The sequence below is a fragment of the Hermetia illucens genome, chromosome 3 (assembly GCF_905115235.1).
Source record: "Hermetia illucens chromosome 3, iHerIll2.2.curated.20191125, whole genome shotgun sequence".
Taxonomy (NCBI): Eukaryota; Metazoa; Arthropoda; class Insecta; order Diptera; family Stratiomyidae; genus Hermetia; species Hermetia illucens.
Genome location: NC_051851.1, coordinates 177689265 through 177706569, shown reverse-complemented (window position 1 = coordinate 177706569; position 17305 = coordinate 177689265). Strand labels below are relative to the sequence as shown.

The 17305-nt window shown below is 46.5% G+C and overlaps 1 protein-coding gene across 1 annotated transcript in view; it reads right to left on the bottom strand.

Moving 5' to 3' along the window:
- The window catches only part of LOC119652355 (neurotrimin), a 39441-nt gene extending 22523 nt beyond the window's left edge, over window positions 1-16918 (bottom strand). The window contains exon 1 of the mRNA XM_038056438.1: window positions 16704-16918. Within this exon, the coding sequence (XP_037912366.1) occupies window positions 16704-16779 (76 nt within the window). The 5' untranslated portion in view covers window positions 16780-16918. The remainder of the gene's footprint in view (window positions 1-16703) is intronic.
- Between the last annotated feature and the right edge of the window lie 387 nt (window positions 16919-17305).

Sequence of the window (17305 nt, the reverse complement as noted above, 5' to 3'; positions counted from 1 at the left end):
CAGCAGTCCTCAGCATCTCTCCGACAATGTTGTCTGGAGAGAGATCCCCTGTGTTTAAATAGAGCTGCTGACGAACCCCATCCCACCTTCCACAAGAAAAAAAAGTGTGGTGGGCGTCGTCCACAATTCCATTGCAAAACACACAATCCGGAGAACGCGCCTTTCCAATCTTGTGCAGGTAAGACTGAAAACTTCCATGCCCACTTAAAAATTGGGTAAGGAAATAGTCAGTCTCACCATGCTTCCGATTCAGCCACGCACCTAAATTGCCGATGAGTCGCGCAGTCCATCTGCCTCTAGTTTCATTTTGCCAAGAGAGCTGCCACTGGTCTAGAGTGTGTTGCCGTTCTTCGCGAGCAACCACCTCCCTTGGCTCATCTCCCTTGCGCTTGTATATGGCCTGACGCTCCCTAGCAAGAAGGGCCACGGGGATAACTCCCGCGATCACCATGACGGCCGGTTCAGAGACAGTGCGGTACGCAGACGCCACCCGTAAAGCTCCCCGTCTCTGTACTTGCGCGAGGCGTCTACGATATACCTCCTTGTTAAGAGCGCCAGCCAATACCTCTGCGCCGTAGAGCAGGACAGACCGCGTTGAGCTCATTAGGAGACGTCGCCTACTAGACGTAGGAGCCCCAATGTTTGCCATTAGCCTACTTAACGCCGAAACTCCAGCCGCAGCCTTGTTCGCTGCTGCTTGGATTTGCTCAGAAAAGCTCATTTTTGAGTCAAGAGTCAACCCGAGCAGGGGAAATGCCCTCTTTCAGGCTCTTGAATGCGCCGAGCAGTAGGTCTGGCCGGTGTTGGAATACCAGTTTGTATACCTCTGCTGGAATACCATCGGGTCCTGGCGCTTTCTTGTTTTTCATAGAGAGGACTGCCTGTTCCAACTCTTTTATAGAGAAAAGTGGACAGTCATCTGTGCTCTCCGCGCCGACGTCACCATCCCATACGGGGTGCGCAGGGAAGAGTGCCTTTACAATGCGGTCCATCTGCTCGGCCTTAAGCGAACAGGGTTTCCGCAGAGCCCCGATTTTTTGGGTTACCAGTTTGTAATCGAATCCCCACGGATCCCCATTCACCTCGTCGACCAGATCTTGCCAGCAGCGAGCTTTGCTCTTGTTTATTGCGCTGCGAAGTCTCCTTTTGGCTGATTTGTACTCCATCATTATGATACATGACTCCCCCCGGTCGCCTAGACGTTGTGTTAAGCGGCGGAGCCTGTGACACTCCTTCCGGAGCTCTGCGATTTCCACTGTCCACCAATACATAGAAGGTTTGCCGTGCCTCGATGTCTTTCTGGGCATGGAGGCTCCACAGACCGTCGTTATCAGGTTCATAACTGAATTTACGACAGTGTCAGCTGCGGCGTCACCGCCCCCAGGAGTACCCTTCAGCGTGGCCCCACCTGTTCCCAGAGTTTCAACAAAAACTTCCCGGTGTTCACTTTCGCGACGTTCCATACACAGAAAGATCGCTGGGGTGGCGCACACGGAGAGTTTGTGTCCACCACTTCGAAAGCAATGTATTAGTGGTCACTTGCCGAAAAGTCTTCCAGAACTCGCCACCCGTCCACCAGCGACACCAGTGATTCCGACGCGAAGGTTACGTTTGGAATGCTTCCTTCGTAGCCCGGGCGTCGAAACGTTGGGGTGGATCCGGTGTTTTGAACTACCAGTCCTGTTCTCGCCGCCATTTCCAGAATTCGTTTCCCTCTGGAATTTGTGTGAGGCATGCCCCATTCAAGTGCCCTAGCATTGAAGTCACCCCCGGCCAGGATCCGCCCATCTGTGCTTAAGATAGCGTCCTCCAAAGCATCAAGCCTCCGACGAAAGTCCGGCATTGTCTCATTGGGCGTAAGGTAGACACTAAAAAACGTTATCCCTGAACACCGAATCCAGACAAAGTCGTCTCCTCGGCCTTGAGTAAGAACCCCCGGGAGGGTGCCGTCCCGAACCCAGATGGCAGTGGTACCTGATATGTCGGGGTGCCATGAAACTGGGCCCTTGTTTCGGTACTGCTCACTGATGAGTACTAAATCAGCTGTAGTCTCCGCAGCGAACTGCGCTAGCAACTCGTGAGCGGTTGCACTCCGGTGCATATTGATTTGTAGAATGCGAGTCATGTTGACCGTATCCTAGCTTTTTACAGTTCTGCTCTGAAAACTGGACACCGCCCCGATCCCGCAGTGTGCGCAATGCTCTCATCAGTCGCGCCACGGTCCCTGCATAGGACGCAGCTTTCCTTTTCATTGCAGCTTTATGGCCTGCCTGACCGCATTTACGGCATGTTGCCCTTCTGTCAGGTCCCCGACAGTTTGCAGATGTGTGCCCATAGTCCAAACATCTGTAACATTTGGTTGGGGCGGCCCGAATTCGTATCCTACACACTACCCAATCAATTCTTATTTTCCCGCTGTTTAGAAGCTTTCTCGCGTATTGCTTGGCAACTTCCACCACAGCGAGTTTTTGGCCTCGGGAGTTTGCGGAGGTGATATCAATCCGGACATTGGTTACATCCGGGCATTCGCGTTTGATGGCCTCTTCTACCTCGTTCTTTTCCATGAGACAGTCAAGGTCTCGGATTTCTAAAGCACACGTGGGTTCCAGGCTAGAAACTAAAGCTTTTTCTCCTAGAAGCCCCTTGACTGCTTCACAGAACGTGACTTTATTTATAGTCTTCGGGTCTAGTTCGACTAAGACTCCACCACCCTTCGTTTTACGTATGGAAGACACTTCTGCTCCGTTGTCTTCGGGTTTGATTTTGTAACGGATTTCGCTGAGGACTTCCGCAAAAGTCTTGCCTTCCGTCGGCTTAATTAGCAAAGCTGGCGGTTTAGTCTTCCTTCGTCTCACCACCTTTTCTTTTGGCATTCCGTCCTTCGTGTCCGCTTTAGTTTTAGGCAGAGGTTTTTCTGATGGTGCGACGTGTTGTTGTCTTTTGATCCTCTTCGCCTTCTTCTTTTCAGCCCTGGAGAGTACCTGAGTGAAGTCTCCTTCAGATGTCCCTTCCTCTTTTCGTTTTTTACCAAGTTCGCTCTGCAATGGGGTGTCAGCGATCCGTTTGGTACTCGTGGTGTTCTCCTCGGGTAGCGCGGTTGTTTCTGCTTCCTGTGGATTTTGTCTTACTTTCCATGTTCGCCTATAGTATGAAATCCTGTCAAGGAGCTCTTCCAGTTCCATTAGCCCGTTTTTCACCCCCTTACCGACGTTTTTCTGAAGGAACGTCGAAGATCGCATGTGCTTCACAACTGCCGTGCATTTCTTAGTAAGTCTTTCCTTTTCAGCTTGCGCCAGAGTAATCGACAGTCCTTCCACTCGGCTTATATTCGAAACCATTTTACTAGTTTCGGGAGTTTCCACTGTGCCTCTTTCCCCAATTATAGCACTGTGCGGTATGGTCTGGGTTCCTATCTGTGTTGCAGGTGCCGCATCATTTTTCGTGTCTTTCTCTCCGTCTGCGCGTCCCGATGTCTCGTCGGGTATTTCAGCCCTTGTTGCGTCCTTCGCTGGGCGCTGGGGCGAACGGCGCAATAAACGCAGCCAGCTCACTCTCCATTTTCACTATCTTCTCGTTTCTTTCGTTTTTATTCTCCATTTGAGTTGTTTACCAGCGCATCGTGTGCAAGGGAGCGGGCCGCAATAGTCAGGAGCGGGTATACCCTCGGGGACACAGCCCTTACCCCAGTTCCCTGAGGCCTGACCTACGCTTAGCTGATCCCGGAATTCACGGACGGATCAGCGCTCGCTCGGGGGAACGCGGTCTACTAACATCGGTTCAATGCACACTACCCGACCAGGGTCCCGAAGGGGCTGGCTCCTGATACACGCCACAACTACCACCTTGGCAGAGCTAGGCTTACATCACCCCATCGACGTCGACAGGGAGTTGTCGACGGCTCCGGGGACTCCCAGTGTGTCCCGGCGTGTATTGGTCATTAGCAGTTCGCTCTTCACCGAGAAACTTTCTCGAGGCTACTACCTAGGACGCAGGTATGCTGCCAGCTAGGGGACAGAACTACTTACTCGGGCACCTTGGGGACGTTACACCTCGTATCGTAAGCGACCCGTTTAAAAATCGCTAACGACTCCTGAGGGAGTTACTAAGGAAATTAGGACAAAAACTTCACAAGGTTTCAAAAATGCAGATTATCAATCCCTCAAGTTAGGACTGGAGTGCGATAGTCATGGGGTGCTTAACACTATAAAAGACACTGGATACTTTCAAAAAAAGATGTGTCTTACTACCGTATATTAACAAGGAGGAGGAGGAGCGTTCAAAAAACAATAAATCTATTTTAGTGGAAATGTATGCAAAATAAATTCATAGGTTAGCGACACAAAGAACAATCCATTATTTCTCCCCAATACCTCGAACCCCATCAAAAACCATTAGCGAATCACATTTTTTCGCAGAATCATCAATAAAAACACCAAACAATTTACTCTTCTTTTTAACAGTCATAAACTAACTTTCTACGGCCTATTAACGGTTATAAATCACAAAACATTCACTTTTCCAGACATAATCGCTTGAACCCTATATGCCAGTAGACATTGCGTGCTATCGTAGGTTTCTGGATTTTCCATACATAAAATCTCCACAACTATTATTGACAAGTCGAGGATATTCCTTGGCTCCTTTGGTAGAAATATGCAAACTAAAGTTAATTGATATATCCTGGAAGATACTCATTCAGGAAGAGTTATATGCTTAGATTGGTGACTCACTTGTATGAGACCCGTATGCATGCATGTCAGACATTTTGGAGAAACTATTTGAACAACTGAAAGGATATTTCCATGAGGGGCAACGCGAATTCCCTATAAATAAGGAGCACACAATAAAATGTTTCTATGGGAACCACAAACAGGTCTAGGGTAGACTGGAGATAAGTCACCCTGATGACCTAAGTATGGGGTATCTGGAGGGACCGGAAACCAATTGCTGTTTTTCATAAAGAAAGAAGGACTCCATAAATAAGCTCAGAAGATGGAGTAGAACCTAAACATTAGGACATCCCCCTCACCACAATTATGCAAGATTTAAACATGCACACCAAGCATTCATCCCCCGTAGAGTGTTAAATCTCAAGTGTAAGGTTCAATTATTGTGTTACGGCTCAGATTTTCATTATTATAATTTTTTCCAGCAAAAAGTGCTGAAAAGTCCTCTTTCCAAAAATATAATACGCCGGGTCTATGAATTTTCCGGTTTGACTTCGGAACATCCTAATTTCAAATATTATCATTGCTTTCCGTTGCCTTCGTTTTTATTTCCCTTAAGTAACTCGTGGACCAGCTAAACTCTGCAATGGTAACCGAACCATCGCCTACCAAAGTTGCTATTAAAGAAATAAATATGTCATTTTTAAATAAATTAGCGGATAATTAATTATTAATGGTGTAAAAAGGGATGATTCCGTGGGAGGAATATTTTCATTTTCCTCAAGAGGGTGGATACAAACACTGAATCTCGTTGTTCTTACTTGGGGTGAATGCCATTGGGTGAAGATACTAATTTCACGTTTTTTTTTTTGCGTCTTAGACAGAAAAGGACTTCTGGTTTGTGTTGCAGCTGATAAACTTGTCTTGTTTGTAAGGATTTGTATAGTAAAGGGGACTAATTATGATTTTCAGGGTGGATTCTTTCAACGGTGATGAGAAAGCAAAATTAGAAATTGCAAAAAAATATTATTTTTTTTTGTAATGTCTGCAGTGTTTTCTGCGAAACGTATCTAACTATAAGAAAACTATAAGTCCCTTAATAAAGATAAAGATTCATTTCTTTTTGGAATCTCCGGAAATTTTAGATTTGAAAATATTCATTAAAAGGTTTTGCATGCGTGATGACTGTACTATCCTTATTAAAAACAATGAAACTACCGTCAGCAGCGGAAGGATACATGCCTTGAATCCTTGCACCTCCGTAAGTTATTCTCAGAGAAACCCTCCTTCTATTCAATCTTCTTGATGCAGAATATCGATATATAGTCTCTCTAGTGGATTCCCTTCTAGGGTCGTCAACGGGTCGCTTACGATACGGGGAGTGGCGTCCCCGAGGTGCCCGAGTAAGTAGTTCTAACCTACGTTCTATATAGTAGTCTCGGGAAACACTGGGATTCCCCGGAGTCGTCGACAACTCCTTTTTGAGGTTGATGGGGCGATGTGAGCCTAGCTCTGCCAGGGTGGCAGTTGTGGCGTGTATCAGGAGCCAGCTCTTTTGGGACTAGTAGTGAACGGGCTGATAGAGTTGAAAGAGCTCCTGGACAGAATTTCATTTTATAGAGAAAATCCTCGGGAAGCAGAAACAACCGTGCCTCCCGTTGAGAACACCACAAGCGCCTGTCGGGGACCTTGCAGAACACCAATATGTGGCAAATGCGGCTAGGCGGGCTATAAAGCGAAAACCTGCAACGAAAAGGAGAGTTGCGTCCTATGCAGAGACCGTGCGCGTCGGATAAGAACGTTGCGCACAATGTGGTGTCCAGTCTTCAGAGCAGAACTGGGAGAGATAGAACTCCGCTTTATGGCACTCTGACATATCAGGTGCCACTGCCATTTGGGTTTTTGGGACGGCACTCTCCTTAGAGTTCTTGCCTAAGACTGGATTTGGTGTTTAAGGGTAATTTTTTTCAGTGTCTATATAACACCGAATGCGACGACGCCGGCCTCTTGACGTAGGGTTGATATTCTGGAGGACGCTATCTTGGGCACAAAGAGACAGATCCCGGCTGGGGGTGACTTCAATGCCAGGGCACTTAAATCAGACATGCCTCACCAACACTCCAGAGGAAAACGAATGGCGGTGAGAACACGATTGAAAGTTGTATACACCAGATCCACCTGAACGTTCCGGTGTCCTGGCTGGCGAGGGATGCATTCCAGCCGTAACCCTCGCGTCGGAACACAACTAACACAGTCAGTTATGCACTTGATAACGCCGGGCTGCAGAGCCTCCATATAAAGGAGGGCATCGAGACGTGGCAAAACGGCGGAAATTGCAAAGTTTCGGAAGGAGTGTTACAAACTTAGTCGCTTGACACAACGTTTAAACGACCGGGAGGAGGTATGTACCACTTTGTCAGAGTATAGATCAGCGAAAAGGAGTAGGGCAATAAACAGGAGCAAAGCTCGCTGGTGGCAGGATATGGTCGACGAGGTGAGTGAGGACTCGTGGGTACTCGATTAAAAACTGGTAACTGGAAAAACCGGGGTTCTGTGGAAACGCTGTTCACTTAAGGCCGAGCTGATGGACCGCATTGTAGGTGCACTATTCTTTCCGGACTCCACACGGGATTATCACGTGCCCACTCTTTTCTATAAAAAAATTGGAGTAGACAATCCTATCTATGAAAGACAAGAAGGCGCTAGGACCCGATGGTATCCCAGCAGAGGTATACAAACTGATCTTCCCTCATCGGCCAGACCTACTGCTCGGCGCATTCAAGGCTTGCCTGAAAGAGAGTAACTGCTCATGGTTTCAACCTTGCACTGAAAAGAAGTGAAGTAGTCATCCTGACTTAAAAAAAATTCCGATCCTGCGCCCCATATCGTTCGGCGAATCGATAATCTCGCCAAAACCAACGGCAAAGTACCTTGGACTGACTCTTGACTTAAAGACGAGCTTTTTTGAGCAAATCAAAGTAGCAGTGAACTAGGCTGTAGCTAGAGTTTAGGGTTTATTTAGGTTAATGGCAAATATTGGGGGTTATACATCTAGTAGGCGACGTCTCCTGATGAGTTCAAAGCGGTCTGTCCTGCTGTACGACATGGAGGTACGGATTAGCGCCTTTGGTGAGCGTTTCGTGCACGTACTAAGAGAGGGAGCTTTGTGGGTGGTACCTGCGTACAGCACTGTCTCTGAACCCGCCGTGACGATGATCTCGGGGGAGATCTCCGTTGTCCTTCATGGTAAGGAGCGCCAACCCATATACAAGCACAAGGGAGAAGAGCCAAGAGAGGTGGTTGCTTGCGAAAAACGGCAACGCACCTTAGACGAGTGGCAACTTTCTTGGCAAAATGAACATAGAAACAAATGGACTGTACGACTCATTGGCAACTTAGGTGCTGGCTGAATCGGAAGCAATGGAGTTGTGGACGACGCCCAGCACACCTTTTTTTCTTGTGGAAGGTGGGATGGAATTCGTCAGCGGCTCTATTTAAACACAGGGGATCTCTATCCAGACAGCATTGTCAAGGAGATGTTGAGAAGCGCTAACAGATGAGCCATGTCGCCCATTACGTTCGGATCCTTCTCCTTACAAAGAAGATAGAGCTTGATCGGTGGAAGAACCGGATGACACGGGGTTCCCTGCGCTAACAGTTCCCTTCCTCCTCTCCGCTCCCGTTGTGGAAAGGCTGTGTTAAGGCAGGCCTAGACCGGATACGGAAACAGCTTTAGGGAATTCTGTAAAGGAATACAACAAACCACAGAAGCAACCAGGCTATATAAAACTATTGCCAAAGGCAAGGCAATATCTTTTGTCTGTCTGAAGAAGAAAGATTCATCGAGGATGAGGAACACCCATATATTTCCTTGTTGTTTTTCGGGATCCGACCCAACGGTAGAGGGTAATAGCGTTCTGCCTGACACCCCAATGATGGACAGAAAGAGGAAAAGCGTTGGATTGGGAACAAACAAAAGACTAAAATTTTATTGAAGAAACGAGGAATTCCCTACACCATTCACTTAATGGCGCAATATCATAAATATCAATCACTGATAAAATTTTACGCTTCTAAGAAAAACTAAATTTTCCAAGGTTTGGTTAATCAACGTACATTCTCCCGTCAGAGTGTTAGAAGAACTAATCTTGTAGACGTTAAACCATCACCAAGAAGCTGATAATCAGCTGAAAGGCGCAATCAAGACGGCTACAGGGAAAACCTCGGCGAAAAAAGAATGAGTGGCTTGACGAAGAGTGCCAGCAAGCTTTTGATGAGAAAAACGCTCTAAACAAAGAATATCAAGAGGGATCTAAAAGAGCTAAACGAAGCGGCTGTCAAAATAACGTGATCTGCAGGTTTAACGATATCTTTGACAGAAATGCCATGGTTTTTATTGAAGCTACGGGGGAAGCTGGAGAAGAGGTCTGCACATACACATGCAGACATGGAAGGCGATCTGCAAAATGTCCGAGAGTACCAGTGAGACAAGTTTGAAATACATTGGCTTAAGAGGGCACACCACCAGCAACTGATAACCTGGTACACTGACGAATCCCTTACTGCAGAGGAAGTAGGAACTGTCGTCTCTGGTCCTGGAAAACACACTTGGATCCAATGGGTAAGCATATTTCACGCGGAAATATATGCCTTAGACAGGTGTGCCTCTTTCAACCTCGCAAGAGACTATAAGGGACAGAATATTGCTGTTATAACCAACTGCCAAGCGCCTATTAAAGCAATTAGGGCCTACCAAGTAAATTCCTAACTGGAATGGGAAAGCTTTAGCAGACTGAATACGCATGGTTCGAAGGCTATGAGACAGCGGGCCAGCTAGCCAGGAAAGGAGCAGCAAAAGGATTCTGCGGAGTCCGACTCGGGTTCATTACTGCGACGTTGAAAAATGAAGAGGAGCGGTTAAAGGAACTTTACTGGGCGAACTTACCAACAATGGAACAGTCTAGGGTGCTCATGGGGGATACAAACCCAAGCGCTCGAAAGATTGTGTAAATCTCCGGATCATAGTGGGAATACTCATTGGTAATTGGAGGTAAAATTATCACCTGGGGAAATAGGGATGTCTACGGATACTGTCTGTAGCTTCTGCGAGGAGAGAGATGAAACCTCCACATATATTCTGGGACAGTGTATGACACTTATGCATAGTAGGTTCAGACACCTGGGAGAAGACTTAATTTCAGGTAGAAACACTTATAAGTAGGGAACATAACAAAGTTTGCGGCAGGTATAGGTTTGAACGACATACTATAGTTTAAAGGTATACTATAATCAGTAAAGAGACACAATAATTCTTTTAGGACGCAGTGCGATATCTCTTGACGATATTTTTTATAAGGGAATCCTAGCTAACCTCAATGTTTCAAGGTTTCAGAAAAATGGGTGAGAGATAAAAGAGGAGGAGATCAACATTCCTAGAAAACCCACTGTAGCTGTTGTGAGGACATAGATGAGTGAGAATTTTTTCTCTATTTTGTGTTAATTTTCTATAATTAGGACCTCGTTTCTGTATACTGAATAGAATTTCAACATACATGACTAACGTTGTTGGTTGATATTCACTAAAACTCTGGAGTTAACAAATGGGGAGTGTGTTGAAATGAAAAATTGCCGCGGACAAGCAGAACGTTTCCCTTTGTGTTCGTCCTCCCTTACCGATTCTTCCCGTTCAGGGGGAGTAAATCTCCTTAACAAATCCGTAATCCGGGGTGAAGGGATCGACGCGCCTATCGGATGAATTGCAGTGACGTTACACTGTATTTCAGCGGCTCCCCTCCAAATACCTTCCCTACCTTTGGAGGTAACCATGGGGCATTGCAATATTGGGGCTCTGTTGCAGGGTTGACTGCCTCCCCAATACTCGTGGGAATAAAATTGGGGAAAATAATTCAAATTTTTTTGATGGGACCCCAGGGACACGAAGACAGTACCCAACACGGTTAAGGGTCGTTCAACAACATCAGAGCGGCTCTTCGCCCTTGGATGTTTTGGCGGTTATGACGTCAACCACCAGGGACGGGAGACCTAGGCGTCGTATGGTTTGGACGAACCAACTCAACGAATTTATCGTCCGCGCCTATTACCGTGTCACGGATTTGGAACGGAATCCATCAGGGTACAGACATCGACTACATGACGCGTTCATAACCCGATTTCCGGAGCTAAGTCATGTTCCGGAACATAACGTCGTCAACCAGTACCGGGTGATAGTGAATAACAACCGAGTTGCTTTACCAACTAGGCAACAAATCTTCCAAGAGGTTTCACTTGAGCTCGGGCTGGAGTCATCAAATTACCGGACTAGTCAAAGGAGTAACACAAGTACTCCACCTGTAAGGCACTCCATGAATCCAGTAGTCAGGAGAAGCTTAGTAACTGGAGATGTCGACCCAATTTATAATGAGGCTTTGACCGCATTCCAGGTCGCATTCACAGAGTATGCTGAGATTCTCCCAGACGCTAGGCCAAAGATCCCAAATCTGAAGTTTACTTTGGCAACTACTAACATCATTGCTGCCGTTGACAGAATTTTGGCTGATCGTTTGGCTAGCGAGATTACTGCTGCAGAAACTTGCGGTATGCTCCAATCGCATCCGTAGGTATCAGAAAAGCTTTCAGCGAAGGACAGACAACACCTTGTTCTTCCAGAATCAACGGGGATTCTACAAAAATCTCACCAACTCAGATAGGGAAAGTAACCTCGATCTGGATCAGGCAGGAGACTTCTGGAGAAGTGTTTGGAGCGAATCCAGCAATTTAGAGGTTCAAGAGCACTCACAGGATATTGGCAAATCAATTTAACCAGATGATTGCCGGGGATAAATTTCCTCATCCCCAAGGAACAGGGTGTCTCTTGCCCTTTAAAATGTCGACCAATTACTTGTCTTCCTACCATCTACAAGGTGTTCACCTCAGTTCTGTGCGAGAACATCTCAAAACATCTTGATGTTCATAAATTGATAGCTGAGGAGCAAAAAGGATGCGCAAAAGGCTCTCGAGGCTGCGTAGAACAGCTTATAATCGATACGGTAGCTGTAAAGCAGGCTGTCCACCAAAAACGAAACAGCTCGACAGCCTACATCGATTATAAATCAGCCTTTGACTCCATATCACATTCGTGGTTACTACAAGTGTTACGCTTGTATAAAATCAACCCGAATGTCGTTCTTCTTCTGAGAACAGTAATGAGGAAGTGGAGCACGAAGCTATCGGTATCCTCACAAACATCAGGAGAGATACCAATCAGGCGTGGCATTTTCCAAGGCGACTCTCTAAGCCCACTGTGGTTTTTTTTGGGCTTTGAATCCGCTATCCCATCTTTTGCATGAAAGCAAATACGGGTTCCAAGTCAAGCATAGCATATTGTCGAAATGTACATTAAGCCATTTAATGTACATTGACGACATCAAACTGTATGCCAAAGACGAGAACCAACTTCGCTCCTTGCTGGACATCACCATCCAGTTCAGCAGGGATATCGGCATGCAGTTGGGTTTGGAAAAATGTCGCATAAAAACAATTGTTCGGGGAAAACACACCGACAACGAAGGATACAGCCAAAATGACATCCGAATTGAGGGTATGGAGGGTGGTGGTGTCGCAGCTGACACCGTCGTAAATTCAATGATGAACCTGATAACGACGGCGTGTGAGGCTTCCATGCCCCGGAGAGGCCCCAGGCGCGACAAGCCTTCTATGTACTGGTGGACGGCGGAAATTGCCGACCTACGGAAGGAGTGTCATAAGCTCCGCCGTTTGGCACAACGTTTGTACGCCAACGAGGAGGCATGTGCCATAAAGGCACAATATAGATCAGCAAAAAGGAGACTCCGCAGCGCTATAAATAAAAGCAAAGCTCGCGGCTGGCAAAAGCTTGTTAATGAGGTGAATGATGACCCGTGGGGACTTGGCTATAAGCTTGTCACTCGGAAAATCGGGGCTCTGCGGAAGCCCTGCATATTGAGCACCGACCAGATGGACCGCATTGTGCGGGCATTGTTCCCCAGACACCCTGTACGGGTTGATGTAAACAGCGCGGAAAGCGTCGTGGATTGCCCCCTTTTCACAATGGGAGAACTCGAAGAAGCGGTTCTCACTATGAAAAACAGGAAGGCGCCAGGTTCTCATGGCATCCCGGCGGAAGTTTGCAAACTGGTGTTCCGCCAACGGCCAGAATTGCTGCTGGAAGTGTTCAACGCGTGCTTGAAGGAGGGCATTTTTCCTTGTCGCTGGAAAGTGGCCAGACTCGCGTTGATCAGTAAGGGTAAAGGAGACCCGGAGCTCCCGTCTGCATACCGACCGCTGTGTATGCTTGACACGGCCGGAAAAGTGCTCGAGAAGCTCATCAGAGGTAGACTCGCTGAAGCGATCTGTGCTGCCGGGGACTTATCTGCAAGGCAGTTCGGGTTTAGAACAGGGAAATCTACAGTGGATGCTGTTATGGAGGTCGTAGATGCGTTTAATCGAGCCGGGGCACACAGCCGCCGATCTCGACGGATAGTGCTGCTCATAACGCTAGATGTCAGAAATGCCTTCAATTCCGTAAGATGGACAGATATGCTAGGCACACTAGAGAACTCTTTTCACGTGCCAAGCTATCTCTTGCGGATATTGAGGGATTATCTGAAAGACCGCTCCCTGTTCTATGAGACGCTAGAGGGCCAGAGGAGGATGGAAATCACGTCGGGAGTAGCGCAGGGATCCATCCTAGGGCCGGACCTCTGGAACGCTTCCTACGATAGTCTGCTGAGACTCGATATGCCTGAAGAGTCGCGCCTGGTCGGTTATGCAGACGACGTTGCGGCACTTGTTGCCGGGCGCACTGTTGAACAGGCGCAAAGCAGACTTGGCATATTAATGCGACGGGTAAGCGGATGGATGACTGCTCGCGGTTTCAACCTTGCGCTTGAAAAACCGAAGTAGTCATCCTGACCAGAAGGAGAATCCCGACCTTGCGTCCCATATCGATCGGCGAGTTGACTATAGAGTCAAAACCAGTGATTAAATACCTTGGTTTAATGCTCGACTCGAAGATGAGCTTCTTCGAGCAAATCAAAGCAGCAGCGGACAGGGCTGCAGCAGGAGTCGCGGCCTTGAGTCGGCTAATGGCGAATGTCGGCGGCCCTATATCAACTAGGAGACGTCTCCTCATGGGAGCAACGCAGTCCGTCCTTCTCTATGGTGCGGAGGTATGGGCTGATGCCCTTGACAAGGAGGTGCATCGTAAACGCCTCGCTCAAGTGCAGAGGCGGGGAGCTTTGCGAGTGGCGTCTGCTTATCGCACGGTCTCCGAACCGGCTGTGATGGTGATTGCGGGAGTGATCCCCGTTGCCCTCCTTGCCAAGGAGCGCAAAGCTATCTACCGCCGTAAGGGCGAAAACTTAAGAGAAGTGGTTGCCCGTGAAGAACGTCAACGCACCCTTAACGAGTGGCAACTTTCTTGGCAAAATGAGCCAAGGGGCAGGTGGACTGCGCGGCTCATCGACAAATTAGATCCATGGTTGAACAGAAAGCACGGTGAGATTGATTACTTCCTTACCCAACTTCTAAGTGGGCACGGAGGTTTTCAGTTTTACCTGCACAGGGTTGGGAAGGCGCGATCTCCTGATTGTGTGTTCTGCAATAGAGTGGCGGATGACGCTGAACACACCTTTTTCTCTTGCGAGAGGTGGGACGGCCTCCGCCAGCAGCTTTATGCAGACACAGGGGAGCTCTCTCCTGATAACATTGTGCGAGAGATGCTGAAGAGCGCTGGCAGCTGGAATCGTATTGCGCACTATGTTCGGGCTCTTCTTACTACGAAGAAGATTGAACTCGATCGGTGGAGGGATCGGACGGTAAGGGGTTCCCTGAACTAACAACTCCCTTCCTCCCCTCCCCTCCCGTTGGTGAAGGGAATTCCCTGACTTGAAAAAAAAAATATTGTCGAAATGTACATTAAGCCATTTAATGTACATTGACGACATCATATTGTATGCCAAAGACGAGAACCAACTTCGCTCCTTGCTGGACATCACCATCCAGTTCAGCAGGGATATCGGCATGCAGCTGGGTTTGGAAAAATGTCGCATAAAAACAATTGTTCGGGGAAAACACACCGACAACGAAGGATACAGCCAAAATGACATCCGAATTGAGGGTATGGATTCGGACGACGTCTAAAAATACCTCGGCATATTGCAAGCAACAACACCTGCTGTGGCAATAATTAAATCTAAGTTGTTGGGGGAATTTGAACGGCGTCTGGATCTTGTCCTTAAAACTGAGCTGTACGGGAAAAATAAGATCATGGCAATCAACACCTTCGCCATTCCCGTCCTTCTATACACTTTCGGTGTGATACAGTGGAGTAATACTGATTTAGAATCTGTCAATAGACGGGTAAGGGTAGTTCTTGCAAACAACAACATGCACAATAGAGCTGCCGAAAAATTGAGGATCACTATCACGTCACGTCATCAGGGAGGAAGGGGGTACTTGATTTAAAAACGTTGCACTACAATCAAGTGCATTCTCTTCGTGAGTTTTTCTTTGAGAAACAATCCTCAAGCCAAATACACCAGGCTACCGTCATGGCAGATAATAAATTATCTCCTTTGAACTTGAGAAGCAGAGAATGGGATCCCATGTTGAATGTTACTTCAGTCCAACAGAAGATCGACATGTGGAAAGAGAAACCCATTCACGGAGGTCATATAAAAAATTTGTTGTTGTCAGGCATTGACATCGAACCCTCCAACAAATGGTTGACAAATGGTGTACTTTTCTATGAGACCGAAGCATTCCTAACTTCAATTCAGGATGCTTTGCTCCCAACAAAAAATTATACACAGTGTTAATCATAACAGACCCGATCTAGTTCTGCTTCTGAAGGAAGAACGAGCGTGCTTCATAATCGATGTAGCCGTACCGTTGGACCGGAACACTGTTGAAAAACAGCACGAAAAAATCCGGAACTACGGCCCCTTGGCAGACGATATGAAGCAGACTTGGAGACTGCAAAAGATCGAAGTAGTCCCAGTAGTAACTTCAGCGACGGGATTAGTCCTGCAGAACTTACATAAAGCGCTGAGAACGCTCGATCTTAGGGCTGGACTATACATGGAGATGCAAAAAGCGGTTATCCTTGCAACCTGTGCTATAGTCCGAAGAGTCCTGTCCTGTTGGATGTTGCCTTCAGCCCATCCTTAGGTTGGTCGCTCCTCGGTCCGGTTGGACGGGAAGAGGGTCCGTGGGCTTTTTGATCTATATATATATATATCTATATATCTATAAATTCCAACTGCAAATGATATTTGAAAATAAAGGAACAACAATTTATGAAATGTACAGCATGACAAAGCTGTTCAGCGAATTTAGGAAAAATCAAGAAATTCCCATCAATGCATGCCACTGGATTTCTTGACTAAGAAAATTAGTCTTATGGAAAAAATAAAATTGCAGAAATATCCTCATCCTATACTCTCTGAAAAAGAAATTTCACTCTCCTGCCTTCTCACTTTATTTCCCCCAATTCTCACTTAAACTACCGCAAAAATACCAAATATGCAAGTCAACTTTCCCAGGAATACTTCTAACTTATTCATTTCTGAACATGTGCCTCTGATATGAGGCCAAAGATTTGTTCATGCTCAACACTGAGTCGGAGGCAAGGAAGTACAGATAATTCAATCAATAGCTCCAAGATTAGAGTTTTCCATAAAGGATTTGTTATCCTGAAAGAGTTGACTTTCTGACTTGCATCACTCTCTGAACCGCAATCTTTTAACTTACATCATTGCTGTACACAATGGTCTATACAAAGGTTTCTGAAAAAATCACTTTATTTAGATACAAAATAAAGCCACCTGTGGAGTTTTTTTGGGGACTGAAAAGGTCCTTTCCAAAAATTATTGGTGGAAATATACTCAATAATTAGAACCCTATATACCACCCACTTCGGTTTAATCCTATCCCATTCCAAACTTCGACCTCTAAACAAAAACATCAAAAAAGGACACAATACTAAAAAAATCTTACGGTTGATATCCGATGGTGCGGTAATAGTACTTTGCAACAATCCGAACCAAACTAATCCAATCACAACCGCTTTCATTACTACGATTACGATTAGCCACTCAACATGTACACTCTATAAAACGACACCGTAAAACGTGTCCTTCCGTTGACATGTGCGAGTAATGTACACAAAATTCGTTATATTCCCGTTGCAAGACGTTTGAAATCTTTTCATATCCAAGTTCTATGACCAACTGACATTCAAGGAAACAAATTCGCCGACAAGTTTGGCGGCTAGGAAGTATCCATATCAAATTCCCGCGTGACTTTCAAGACGGCAAAAAGACGTTGAAGGAGCGCATGTCCTGTGGAGCACGGTTGAGTTTATTGTAAAAACGGTTTCGTGGCAAATTGATAGTGAAGGCAGTTGGATGAAGACGTTTTGCATGTGAGAAAAGATCCTTGAAAGAATGGTACGTTAGGTGTATCTGAATTGTGTCAGGTTTTGTCAGTTAGCCCCGGGAGGTAGTAGGATATGAGGAGACAAATATTAAACTGTAACACTTGGATTAGGGGAACTGTTTGGAATAGCTTTTTAGTAACTTTTCAATCAATGTTCGTCT